Source organism: Gouania willdenowi, chromosome 7, assembly GCF_900634775.1.
Source record: "Gouania willdenowi chromosome 7, fGouWil2.1, whole genome shotgun sequence".
Classification (NCBI taxonomy): domain Eukaryota; kingdom Metazoa; phylum Chordata; class Actinopteri; order Blenniiformes; family Gobiesocidae; genus Gouania; species Gouania willdenowi.
This window is the reverse complement of record NC_041050.1, coordinates 15,627,774-15,640,827: the sequence shown is the minus strand read 5'-3', so window position 1 is coordinate 15,640,827 and position 13,054 is coordinate 15,627,774. Positions and strand designations below refer to the sequence as shown.

Below are 13,054 nucleotides of genomic sequence, written 5' to 3'. Positions count from 1 at the left end.
CATTAATGTGCTGTCAGAGATCTTTTGATAGGTTGAGTAAAAATGCATGGTTTTATTGAGTTGGCCCAAAGATGTGCTATTGTATTTGTTACTGCAATTATTTTAATTTGGATCAGATCATTGCCTTAAAGAGTAACTTAACCGTAAAACCACCTTTTTCTACTGGAAACAAATGTATTTGGGTTTGAAGTAGTGTTGTTGATTGATCCTCTGTGGGTTGAAACCTGGCTATTACAATCACATTTTGCTATTGGCTAAGAGAGAGGCTGATGGCTCCAAGGTGGCTCTTACATCAATCATGGCTCCGCCCTCCTATAAAAACTAGCACCTATGGACTCTGCAACCTGTCGCGAGTAGGTTGGGTTGAGTGAATTGTGAATAGAGAAATATAGTGAGTATTAAGTAGGTAGTTAGCATAGCATAGATTGCGCAGCTTTGGATATTTCATAGTATAGACTGGGTGTGTCTTAAGTGCTCCATGAGCCCCGCCCATAAATTAAGGCACTTTTTGAATTTCCAGCCAAGACACAGCCAAAACTCTTTTAACATCCGCAGGGAAGCAACTTTAACATTTCAGTAACACAATACTTGAAGTTTTATACATAAGGATGACATTATTATGTCATTATAACATGACACCTGTCGTTAGCAATGTGCCATTGTTCGTTTTTTAACATGTGTGTCTGTGTGTGGTGGACTGTGTTTGTGCGGGGTGGGTATATTTTTTTTAATTATGTAAAAGCGCTTTGAATCTACACTTGTCTATATGCGCTTTCTTGTAAATAAAAATTGATTGATCGATTGGATGATTGATTAGCATGAATAAGGTGTCATGAAGGCTGTCATTAAGTGTCATTTGTTACCCCAACCCATAACCCAATTCCTACCTAACCCAAAAAATACCCACATATCTTCAAAGATGTCATAATTTCGCAAACTACACTTAAAGCAGAACTAAGTGACTTGCGCTTAGCGCTCCCCCTAAAGGTCACTTTTGGTTATGTCACTGCCATAAAAACTCAGATACCCCCCCCCCCCCCGCCGCCTGCCCCACCCCACAGCTACATGTGCACCTTTGCTCTCCTAAGACAGTAGCAACCGATCACTGAAAAATCCTAATACAACAGTGACACTAAAAGTGCTTTCACACATATAGTCCCATGTGACCATGTGAACAGTATGAGGAAGAGAGAAAATAAATATAAAGCTCCATTTGACTGGAACATTCTCCCATTATCGATCCGCTCTCTAACCTCTCTGTCTCTGTTTAAAAATGCTCTTATCCTCCATCTCCAGAATATCTGTCAGTGTTTTTGATTTTAGGTTATGTAACCGAAACCTTTTTTATTTATTTAATCTAATGAAAGTTTTTACTATCATTAGATAGCTACTATTAATGATATCACTATTATTACTTATTTATTTTTGTATAAAATATTTACTGTTTTGAGCAACTGTTAAATGTATACTGTGTGTGTGTGGGTGTGTATGTGTGTGTGTTTATCTATATTTTGTTGTATTTATTATTTTTGAAATATTGAATTTTTGTATTGTCTGCTCTGCTGTATCTGTCATTTTATGTAAGTTGAGGACCCCCTCGAAAACGAGATGTTCCATCTCAAGGAGCATATCAATAAATAAATTTGAAATTTGAATGATGTGAGAGTAATACGTAAGGGAGTGTGGAAATGTGTGTGTTTGTGTGCTGACGAAGTAGCTCTGAAAATGGATGGATGGGATGGATAGATGGATATTTGTGTGTGTGCTGCCTGATGGAGCTCTGGGTTGCGAGTGTGTGTGCGTGCCTGTTGCGGCGACGACAGTGTGTGTGATTGCTGCTGCTGAGCAGTCACTGCATGGAGTTGCGGTCTTCTGTCTTTTTTTGCTGGCTTCGCCATGATTTAAGTTTGATAAAAGTGAATTTGTAGACAACCATGTGCAGCCACGGGGCTGGTCATAATCTAGCATTAGTTTTAATTGGGCTGCCGTAAAGCAGTACGTCTTGCCACCGGGTCGGAGGTAGGGAAAGTTGCAAGTGCGGTTTTCTGGCTGGAGACAGCAGGGAGAGATGAAAGACGCCCCCATCACCCCATAAACACTTGTATTACCCTCACAGGGAGTACAAGAAGGATTTATTAAGGTGAAAAAGTTACTTAGTTCTGCTTTAATGACAGACCTTCATGACACCTTATTCATGCTAATGACAGACAATGACAGCTTAATGTCAGCTTTATGTATAAAACTTCAAGTAAAGTGTTACCAACATTCCTTCTTGCCAGTAGTCGACAGCAAGTAGTACAATTTCTATTTTTACAATAACTTGTTGAGAAAAATATTATTTTCTGTGTTTTCAGATCCAACTTTTCCTCATCGGCTCTCGTTTTTGTCGCTTTTCCAGTGAGACAAAGTCCATTTTACTATATACAGTATCTCGGTACTTATTATAGACATGTGGTTTGTCTGCAGTGCCACCGGAGGAGATGTATTTGACTGGATCCTTGATCAAGGAAACTACACAGAGAGAGATGCCTCCAATGTGATCAGACAAGTCCTCGAAGCAGTGGCGTACTTGCACTCTCTCAACATAGTTCACAGGAACCTGAAGGTAGACTTTAACTGTCTTCCCACCTTCCGTGATGTGTGTATGCTTCCTCTGTGACTGTTATTCCATGGAAAAGATATAAATAGACTGACGACTTAGCTTTAAATATAGTGCAGGTATCCTAAAGAAACGCTCTCTCCCTCTTACCCACACACACACACACACACACACACACATACACACACACAACTTCATCATCATCGCCCTCCGAAAAGTAATATTCAGTATTTAGTCGACCAGATCTCTGTGGGGACACATAAAGACATTGCTGTGCCGTTTCAGTTAATGACTGAACATTTTATACAATATAATCAAGGGAGTAATCTTTATGGCTTTATGGTAGTTGTTGAAAGTCATACACACACACACACGCACACAGAGACGCGCATTTACACAAAGGGAGGGAGAAAGGTTGGTTGTTAGAAAGGTATCTAAAGATATACAGTAAACAGGTTTTCTGTTTATTGATCTTTCAGCTCCCCCTACTGGTTGGTGATGATGTCTTAAATATCCCTTAAATGTCCCAATCTGAACATAAAGGACACTCACAACAAATAAAATATTTTGTGTGGTATAAATGTTCATCAGAAAATATATTACATGCAATCTATTTGACACATAATGCATATGATTGGACAAATGCAACTATAAGCAAGGCCTACTTCCTTTTGTTTGTTTTTTTAAGGACAGTTTATCCTGCTACATTCATCAATTATTATAATCTCCTATTACATTTACTCTACATCCATGTCATATAAATTGCAGATTAAAATTGTTTGGGTTTCATTTTGTTTTGTTTTTTTTAAATCTAAAATATCACAAGAGCAGAACACACAGAAAGAAACCTGGAAATATTTTCTATAAAGGTTTTATTTTAACAAATGTGGAGTAAGCTAAAGTATGTTTGTCTTTCTTTTGATATTTAGCTACTCATGCTGTCTTTGTTTTTTAATGGAAAACAGTGAACTACAAATATGTCATAATTTGTGTATTTATTACAAAACGGACACAAACACTATACAGTAGTGTATGTGTAGTTTTCTACACAAATAGCACAGCTCCCACTTTGCTTTTAAAAGAGGCCATAGTGTGTTGAATATCAAACCAGTAAAATATTTGGTTTATTTTCTTTGTTGAATCACTTTCCTGCTTATAATACCTACTGATAACAACATATTCCCAAAAGGCAACAGGTGTAGGATTAGTTGACAGTTTTGATATTGCCTTCCTCTTTTTTCCAGCTGGAAAACCTGATGTACTACACAGAAAACAACCATAACAAGGTAGTTCTGCGAGACTTCTACCTTTCCAGATTTGAAAATGGACCCATCACAGAGCCATGTGGAACACCCGAATATCTGGGTAGGTTATTTTTCATTTACAGCAATGCAGAGCTTGTTTTTTTATGTACAAAACTTTGCTTTTAAATGTTTCCCTGCATCTGTCAGTTTCAATTATATCTTTCCATTAGCTTTACTATTTCTTGTGAACATAGTCTGATGGTTATGACCTTTTTGTCTTTCTTTACTTTTCTCCTCTTACCTTTAAAGAAAAAGTGCAGTAAAACATTGAGAAGATGCATTAACAGAAAAGAAAGCATCGCTCGCTTACCCTTTTATTTGTTTTCCTTTAACTCCTGTCTTTTCATTTTGCTGTTTCTCTTGTGTACGGTCTTGCTCCTGTGCTGTCGTAAAGGTCAACTCGAAGTACAGAGCTCTACTTTGGCCTCTTTCTCCGCAGTAAAAGTCTAGACGTGTTTAGAATGTTGGATTGAGCTTTATAAATACATATACACCTCTATTCCGTTTACTCAAAAATCCATCAGTGGAATTTGCTCATTGTTGCTTCATTTCTGCTGCTTGATCTCAGTGAGGAAGGATTGTAAAAATACTAAACCAATACTGGCCCACAGGCTATTAATAGACAACTATGAATTTTGATTGAAATAATCCTTATTAAACACACAAGACGACTGCAAATCTTCACAAAAATAACAGGGAAATATAGGAAACGATAACAAAACTACACAAAATGTCTACAAAAATAAACATCCCTGCTGTTTTTAATCTTTCCCTACTTTCTGGCTCCTTTTTGGTGCCCTGTTCCCCATGCTGTGTGTGCAGCCCCTCCCCTTTACAATCCTGACCTATCACGTGCTACTCTTATTATCAAATGTAATCATATCCTCTCCTATTCAGGAGCTTGCTCTCGCCAGTTGTTCATGCCGGTTTGTTGTAAACCGACACATGATGCACATTAGGGGGATTTATAAGTGGGGATACACTGTATATCCATGTATACTCTGGACTATACTTGTGCTTGTGTCTACAATGGCTAACTTTTCTCATTTAATGAATATTGGTGCACAGTGATGATCTAAACCAGACATAGGCAACTGACGGCCCGGCAGCCACATGCGGCCCTCGGTCTAGTTTTGTGCGGCCCCCAAAAGTAAACGCACAAAATGTCAGAAAATACACAAAATAAAAACAATAATACACTGCAGTATCCAAAAAAACTACAACGTGACCAAAAAAATACATTAAAAGATGAGAAAAACACAGAAAAAACTCCAGAAACACACAATAATTCTACAAAAATGAACAAAACGACAATAGTAATACATAAAAAACTCCAAATAACACAAAACGACAACAAAAATGACTCAAACAAATACAGAAAAATTACAGCAAAAGCACACAAAAAGACAAGAAAAAAAAGAATTACTCTGCAAACCCACATTACCACAAACAAACAAAATGACAACACAAATACACAATATGACTCCAAAACACACATTTTACAAGAAAAGTACACAAAAGGATAACAAGAATGCACAAAAATGACTTCAAACAAGCAAAACAACGACAAACAGACACAGAATGAAAGAAAAACACATAAAAGTTACTCTAAAAACTCATGGTTCTTTCCTGTGTTGATGCTCAGATCGGTCATTATTCTAAATGCTGACATGAATGTACATAATGTGGCCCTTCCATCAAAGAAAAACATTATTGCAGCCCCTGCTGTGATAAAACTTGCCCACCTCTGATCTAAACCCTTCTTCTTTTGCATCCACTTGCTGATTTACAGCACCTGAAGTGGTGGCTCGTCACAGATATGGCCGTCCTGTGGACTGCTGGGCTGTGGGTGTCATCATGTTCATACTGTGAGTATCCATCAACAATTACACTAGCAATAGTCCAATACAAGCTGAACTGAGTCATATTTACTGATGGTTAATTTTGTATTTTAAAAATAACTTTCTGTTATTGTAGACACTTTGGTGCTACTTCTTTCTTCTGATAAATGCTTCTTTGTAGTTTATCAGGTAATCCTCCATTCTATGATGAGACAGAGGAGGAGAACACAGATCTACATAACCGGATCATCTTCTGTCGGATTGTTGCGGGGGAGTTTGAATTTGACTCTCCCTACTGGGATGACATTTCAGCTGCAGGTACCCAACTGAACTCCAAGATGCCTGTAAATCCCCAGTTTAGTATTCTGCGGTTTTCCCACAAGTAGCTACATCTCTTTAATTCAACAATTAGCAAAATAAATCTTGTTAGTAAGATTAAATACAGGAAGCTCAGCGATGCATGCTAGCATCCTGTCCAGCTGTGATCCAGATAAGTGAGTGTAGAAGATTAGCTTTATATTATTTTTCTTTATTTTTTTTACACAATAAAGTCATTATATGATATTTGTGTAGAAGCCTCTAAAGCTTATTTTTAAGATAATATAAAAGTCAACACAATGTATGCTAACTTCTCGTTTTCATCTTTATCATCAATTTGTAATTGGAATATTCTTTTGTTATTATAATGTTGTGAAATTGTCATTCGCATAGTAAAGTTAATGTTTTCTCCTTTTATATGGGTTAAAAACCTTTTTTCTTTGCTCTTGTTCTCAGCTAAGGAACTTGTCTGTCGCCTGATGGAAGTGGACCAGATGTTGAGAATCACAGCACAGGATGCACTTTGGCATGAATGGTAAATGTGTGCACATATTTACATACTTTTCTTTGTAATCACATTTAATTTTTTTTTTTTTTGCCTCTCTTTGATCTCAGGATTGCTGGAAATGGTGCTTCAGAGAAGAACCTGAAGGACGGTGTGTGTGCTCAGTTTGAGAAGAACTTTGCAAAGGCCAAATGGAGGGTATGAATCAGTGCTTCCAATTTTTTTCCCCCCTACTTAGAAACCCAGAACAATCAGCTCTCGGCCATAGTTCAAAGATGTCTTTACCTTAAAGGACACAATTACTCCTCTTTATTTTCATTCACTATAACCCTGCAAGCTCTTCTATAAACTTTTACTGTGGACAAATAGCGTGTACAAATTACAGGAAGAAGATTACCGGTAGGTTAAAACTGTTTACGGGCATCTGTTTTCTGCTATGTACTCAATTCCAGTTATTCCATTTCACCTGCACATCAAGACAATGGCCAATTGTTGCTAAAAATCTCATCAGAGAATATCTCTCTTTTTAGACTGGGTATTCACTATGGCTGTGTCTAGATTTTTACTAAATATGATTTTATTTACGCTGGTTTGATTCAGCTTTTACTTATATTGTTTAATTTAGTTTAATATTAGTAATTGTAATTTTGTTTGGCGCATGTTGTTTCAATCAAACAAAGCTTTATTTATATCTTATCCTTTTTCATACATAAAAAAAATGTTTGTTTGAAACTCTACATCAGGGGTCTCCAACCTTTTTTAGGATGAGAGCTACTTTCAAAAAATAACAAGTTGCGAGTGACTTCTACTCCCATTATTTTTGTTTTGTTTTTGCAGTGTATATTAGCACATTTTAATATTATTATATGCTTACCCTTAATGAGATTTCCGACACTGCATGATGTTGACTAGGGCATTGTAACCTGGTATGTATCCCGAGAGGTTCACTCTGATGCAGTTATCCAGGTGGGCATCAGTGAGACAAGTTCAGAACTTGGACTTGATAAAGTTCATGTCAGAAAAGGCAGATTCGCACAGGTATGTTGAGCCAAACAGAGTAGCACATTTCATGGCTCCTGTGCTAATGTTAGGGTACTTCTTTGCATCCACAAGCTTCCAGAAATCAACAGCACACTTATGTGACTTCAACTGGATGTCATTTTGCGGACTGAGAATTCCCATCTCCAAATCAACAGCACTGAGACTGAACACCTCACCCATCTGTTCAGAAATGTCAGATATGTCCACATCCAAGAAGGGGTTTGGAATAAATGTGGCACAGGAATCCAGCCTCACAAAGTCTGTGAATCTGCTCTCAAACACCTCACCCAGCCTGGTTAATAGGTCTGTGTATTTCTGGATGTCCATGGCCCCAGATGCAGCATGATTTTCTTCCAGCATTTTCAGCACAGAGAGGAAGTACTGCATCTTCCTATTTGTCACTTGTTGGAGAAACATGCCCAGTTTGGCCTTGAAAGCCTTGACAGCACTAATCATGTCACTGCTTGTCTTCCCGTTGCCTTGTTCAGGTTGTTTAATTACTCTTTCACTGCTGCTAGAAATGCCAGGTCCAGTAACCATTCAGTGTCAGACAGCAGAGTTGTATCCTCATTACTTGCTTCCATGAAAGCTTTGATCTGTCAGAAGTGCTAAAAAAATGATGCAGGACTTTTCCTCTGCTAAGCCATCTGATTTCTTTATGCAGCAAAAGATCACCATATTCTGATGACAGTTCTTCCAAAAATCACTTGAAACTTCGGTTTGGCCTTTGCCCAGATATCATTTATTATCTTGATAACAGGTGTCATGACATGTTCAAACCCCATGATTTTGTCACAAATGGACTGTTGGTGGATGATGCAATTATAGTTCAAAAAACAAGGAAAATCCGGGTTAGTTTGCAATGAAGCCATTCTGCCTACCTGTCATAGTCGGGCATCCATCAGTTGTTATTGACAACAAGTCATCAAACACTTTTTATTTTTTTTATTTATTCAGTTCATTATTCTTATGAAAACCGCCAACTGAGCTATGTCGGCCTTTGCGTCCTCTAAAAGCACAGAAACTCTCCTTGCCATGGTATTTGCGGTTAACTGCACCTTTGATGTAGCAGACAAGATTTCAGGGCTGTTTTTGTGATCTTTGAACAAAGAATTAGCCACGAGAGTCGTTGCATCCTTGACAAAAACGTCATCTGTAAAAGGTTTTTTTTTTTTCTTTGCTAAATGATGGGCCACTTTGAATGACGCTTCAGTTGCAGCCTCAGCTCCCTTCACTGGTTTCGTGAACAATTGCTACCATTGTAATTCCAATTCCAAACTTCTTATGAAGCTTCAAACTTCTTATGAAGTGTGGTGTGAGCGACCAGTCGCTCGCGAGCCCCCTGTTGGAGAGCCCTGCTCTTCATACTGTAGTAGTTTATGGAAGCGCATATTATTCATAGGTCCAAGAGTTGAGGAAGTTGATCCTTCTTCATCACCATCAAATGTAAACCATTTCCCCATGGGCGTTTATAACATGGAAACTGCATTTTAAAATCCATTGAGCTTTGAATGAATCAAGTCATCTGATTAAAGCGCTGACCCAGGTTGCGAACCTTTATAGGGAAAAATCAGAAGAAGTGATATATCCATCATATGATTGAAACTAGATCATTTAGATTCTAAAAGTTTATTATAAAATTCTATCATTTTGATTTAAAATTCTGTATGTGCATGTCATGAGTTAGTTTAATGCGATTCTGGATATTTTTGCTAGAGAAACAACAAGACTGTGCTGACTAGACAGCATCTTTAACAGTTATAACTCTTTTCTCTCTTTCCCCACCTGGTTCCTAGGAAGTAAAGGTATAGTTTTTATGTTACATGGGACAGTGGGAGGACAGAGCATGGGGAGAAACTCACATTTAGCCATGCATGCTTCAATAACACATCTTACTAATGATGAGAAAAAGGAACAGATTTTATTTGAAAGTGCATTAGTGTAGTCACTGAATTAAAAAAAATAATAATAATACTTTGAAATTAGATCAAAGCTAGTCTTTGACATGAGTCAAATCATGGTATGGCTAATGAAGCTCCTCTTTAGGTCTGGTTCTGCCCACTGTCACTGTTCATTTCCCAGAAGAAATTCATCTGCTGTGTCCCACTTTTCTTCATCAGATCAGACTTTAGTGTTCAGAGTGGCCGGCTTTATTCCTTTCTTACTCCTCATCTGCACTGGACCAATGAAAAAATAAAACATACTAATGATTAGTAACAAGGAATGGTTTGTGTTTGATACCTGTGCTGGTGTTGGATCTGTGTAGATAAGGAGAGGCCACAGTTGAAAGGACTTAAGACACAGGCCAATGTGTTTGCTGTTGAAATGCAGTGGTCAGATTTGTAAGGCCCTCTCACATCCCTCTAATGTAAAACCTGGCTCATTAACCCAAACTGTTGTCATATATCAGTCATATTTAGGTCATATATCAAGCTAAACTGCTCACTTAGTGTATGCTATTATTCTTGCATTATGTTTTTAGGGAAATATCACAGAATTCAAATGAATTCTAGACCATGGTTCAGAAACAATTTCTAAGCTCACACCATATCCAAACTCCTTTGTTGCTTGCTGATTTTAATTTTTTTTTAATCATTATTTGGCTTTTTTTTTTTTTGATTGACAAGCTATCAAAGAGTTTCTTAGTTGGAGTGAATCTTGAAATTGTTTTGAACACGGGTACTTTTGGTGTTTCTTTAATTTCTCTAAATACAGCAAACAACTGTCTCTAATTGTGCCAATTGATCATTTCAGCTTTTAGTATAGATAAACAACATTAGTGTCTCTTCATAGGTCATTGTTTATTGCTAGTTAATATGAATAGTTGTGCCCTTGTCCTTGAATAACTTTGATATGGTGACTTTTAAAATTGGGGACAAGTTTGTATACGTGGTCAGGAGAAATATTCAAAAACGAAATCTAACACTGTCCACTTCTACTTTCCTCCTTTTCTCTGTCTTTGTTCTGTTTGTTACACAGAAAGCAATTCGTGTCACCACCTTCATGCAACGGTTGAAGAATTCTGAAGCTCTGATTGACAGTTCTGCTGAGGCTCAGGGTGTGGAAGAGGCAGGAGATGGTGAAGGGGTAGTTTCCCAGGGAACAAGTGAAGAGGGAGAAAGAGGAACAAGTGATGGAGGGGTGACATCAAGCAGTGTGTCTTTAGAAGTTACAGTTGAAAATGCACCTCCAGGTTTGGACCAGGAGCAGGAGACACTTCCTTTACAGGAGAAACGGGAAAAGGAGAAGAAGCCTGTTGGTCCATCTGTAGGAACATCTCCCTCAGGTATTCAGGATTATGTCTGCCACTCACGCACTGTCCCTGTTGTGCAGGAAGACCCTGATAAGGCTGGTACAAAGAAAGGAGGAGGTGATGGAACCAGAAAGATGGCTGCCAATTTGGGCCAAAACAAAGTGGTTCCAGACCTCAAACAGTCGCCAATGATTAGCCCTGCAGGCGCTAATCTAGACAGAAAACCCATGTCTACGCCCCCTGAACAAAGCAGCAAACATAAAATGGCTGCGACTCTGCATGGGCCTCCTCCTGAATCATCTGCCACTGCTTTCCCCACGGCAGAGAGAAGACCTGGTGCGCAACAAAGGGATGAGAGTGACAAAAGCTGGTGTCAGACACAGGTTCCAGAGGCAGTGGCAGAGAGGTCAGTAGGAACATCAGTGGGAACATCAGTGGAGCCAGAGGTGGGGCCTGCAGTTGAAGTAGATACTGGGCTAGGGGTGAGGCTAAGAGGAGATGGTAGTCCTGCAGGGAAAGGTGATAAGAATGCCCAAAAAACAGACAGGTACAGTGCTGAGTTTAACATAGCTGGGACTAGTGCAGTGCCAGGACAGGGCTGCTATTCAGTTGGCAGCTCTGCTAGTTTGGGTCGTCAGGCTACACCGTACAACCCAGAAGTTATTGGGATGGGAATGGGCATGCCGATGAGTTTTGGGAATCCATACAGTTCCTTATATTCCGGTGGTAGTGGGTTAGGAATGTATGGGACTGGGTTGCATCCTGGAGGAAGTAGCAGCAGTACAAGCGACTGGCAAATGGACAGTGTGATTGAACAGATAGAAAAGCAAATGGTGGCCGTACTGGAGAAGATAGAAGGAGACATGCCCTCGCTGCTTGAACAAATCAGTGACTGCCCTGAACCAGCCCGTGCTCGAAGTGCACACACGTCTCCTGCCATGGCTCGCCCTCGACCATCGCAGCGGCCCTCAGCCGCCGCGGACTCAGCCACTCCTCCACCACTTCCCACCTCGCCAAGACCCGGGCTGCCAGCTCTTCCTCGCCTCACCATCCCTCCCCCCTCCTATCCCCCACCGTCTCCACCTACTCAAGTCTCTCATCAAGCTGGTGGTGAGCAAGAGGAGAGGAATGGACAGAGGAGTGGTTCTCACTTCAGTCAATCACCCAGAGCTGGCATGAGCAGGGGTCTGTGAAGTGAGGTCGCGTCATACAGTCTAAAAACACCCAAAGTGTGGAAATTATACCTTGGAATTAATATAAAGACACTAAACTAAACTCCTGTCTGCACCCTGAACTCTAAAATCTTGTTTGGTATAGTTGTGCTTTAAACAAGAGAATGATTTTGACATAATAGCGTGTATATTTATACTGACTATAGGGCATTTGTGGAATTGCAAAGCTGAGTCTGAATCTGAATGACAACAACACCAATTATCTAAAAGGTAGTTCAACGTCAGATATAGATTTTCTGAATGTTGACAATTTACCTACACAAAGTGAAAATATTTTTTATTATTAGTGGCAAATATTAGCATAGTATGGGCTGATTTGCATTATTCCCAATAAACTCCTCAAATTAGAAAATCCATCCCCTCATATTTTGCCATTCTCCTAAAACTTCCTCATATTCAAACTTGAGTTTAGTTTTTTTTTTTTAAAACAATGCACCTCATCCTTTCTAGCCATTATTTATTTATTTATATGAACTTAATTTTTGTGAATAGTGCCGCTATTGTACAGATTGTGAGACTCCATTATTAGGTCATTCCACTCGCTGATGCGATATAAGGTTTGTTTTTATTGTCCACTGTATTTATCTTTAAATGTCACTTAAAGTCTTGTGGTTTGCTTGGAGAGCTGGTGAAAATTAAATGAAACATATTGTATAAAAGCTTTGTAATAACACAAAAAAAAAAAACACTGACATCGTGTTCACTTTCTACCTTTTCACACCTTTTCGTTCCTTTTGGATTTCATCCAAGTGTTATGAAGCATTTCATTCTGTTCTGAGCTTTACGTATATTGGCAGTTTTTGTGTTTTGTTTTTCTTCAAAAAGTCTTCGCTATATTTTGTCCTAATGTAAACTGTGTTCTGTTTGCAAGTCTTTCAATAAAAATAGAGAGTTGCATATCAAGTGGTTTGTGGTGAGTAATGGGTTTTGGAGAAAGGCCAGTGAGGAGGTTAACAGCTGC

General features: G+C 38.9%; 1 protein-coding gene across 1 annotated transcript in view; it reads left to right on the top strand.

Annotated features, from left to right (window-relative positions):
* Positions 1–12,806, top strand: part of camkvl (CaM kinase-like vesicle-associated, like) — a 73,366-nt gene extending 60,560 nt beyond the window's left edge. The window contains exons 5-11 of the mRNA XM_028452327.1: positions 2,467–2,605; positions 3,844–3,964; positions 5,696–5,771; positions 5,926–6,062; positions 6,519–6,597; positions 6,678–6,765; positions 10,588–12,806. Coding sequence (XP_028308128.1) covers positions 2,467–2,605; positions 3,844–3,964; positions 5,696–5,771; positions 5,926–6,062; positions 6,519–6,597; positions 6,678–6,765; positions 10,588–12,054 — 2,107 coding nt within the window. The 3' untranslated portion in view covers positions 12,055–12,806. The remainder of the gene's footprint in view (positions 1–2,466; positions 2,606–3,843; positions 3,965–5,695; positions 5,772–5,925; positions 6,063–6,518; positions 6,598–6,677; positions 6,766–10,587) is intronic.
* The last annotated feature ends 248 nt before the right edge of the window (positions 12,807–13,054 follow it).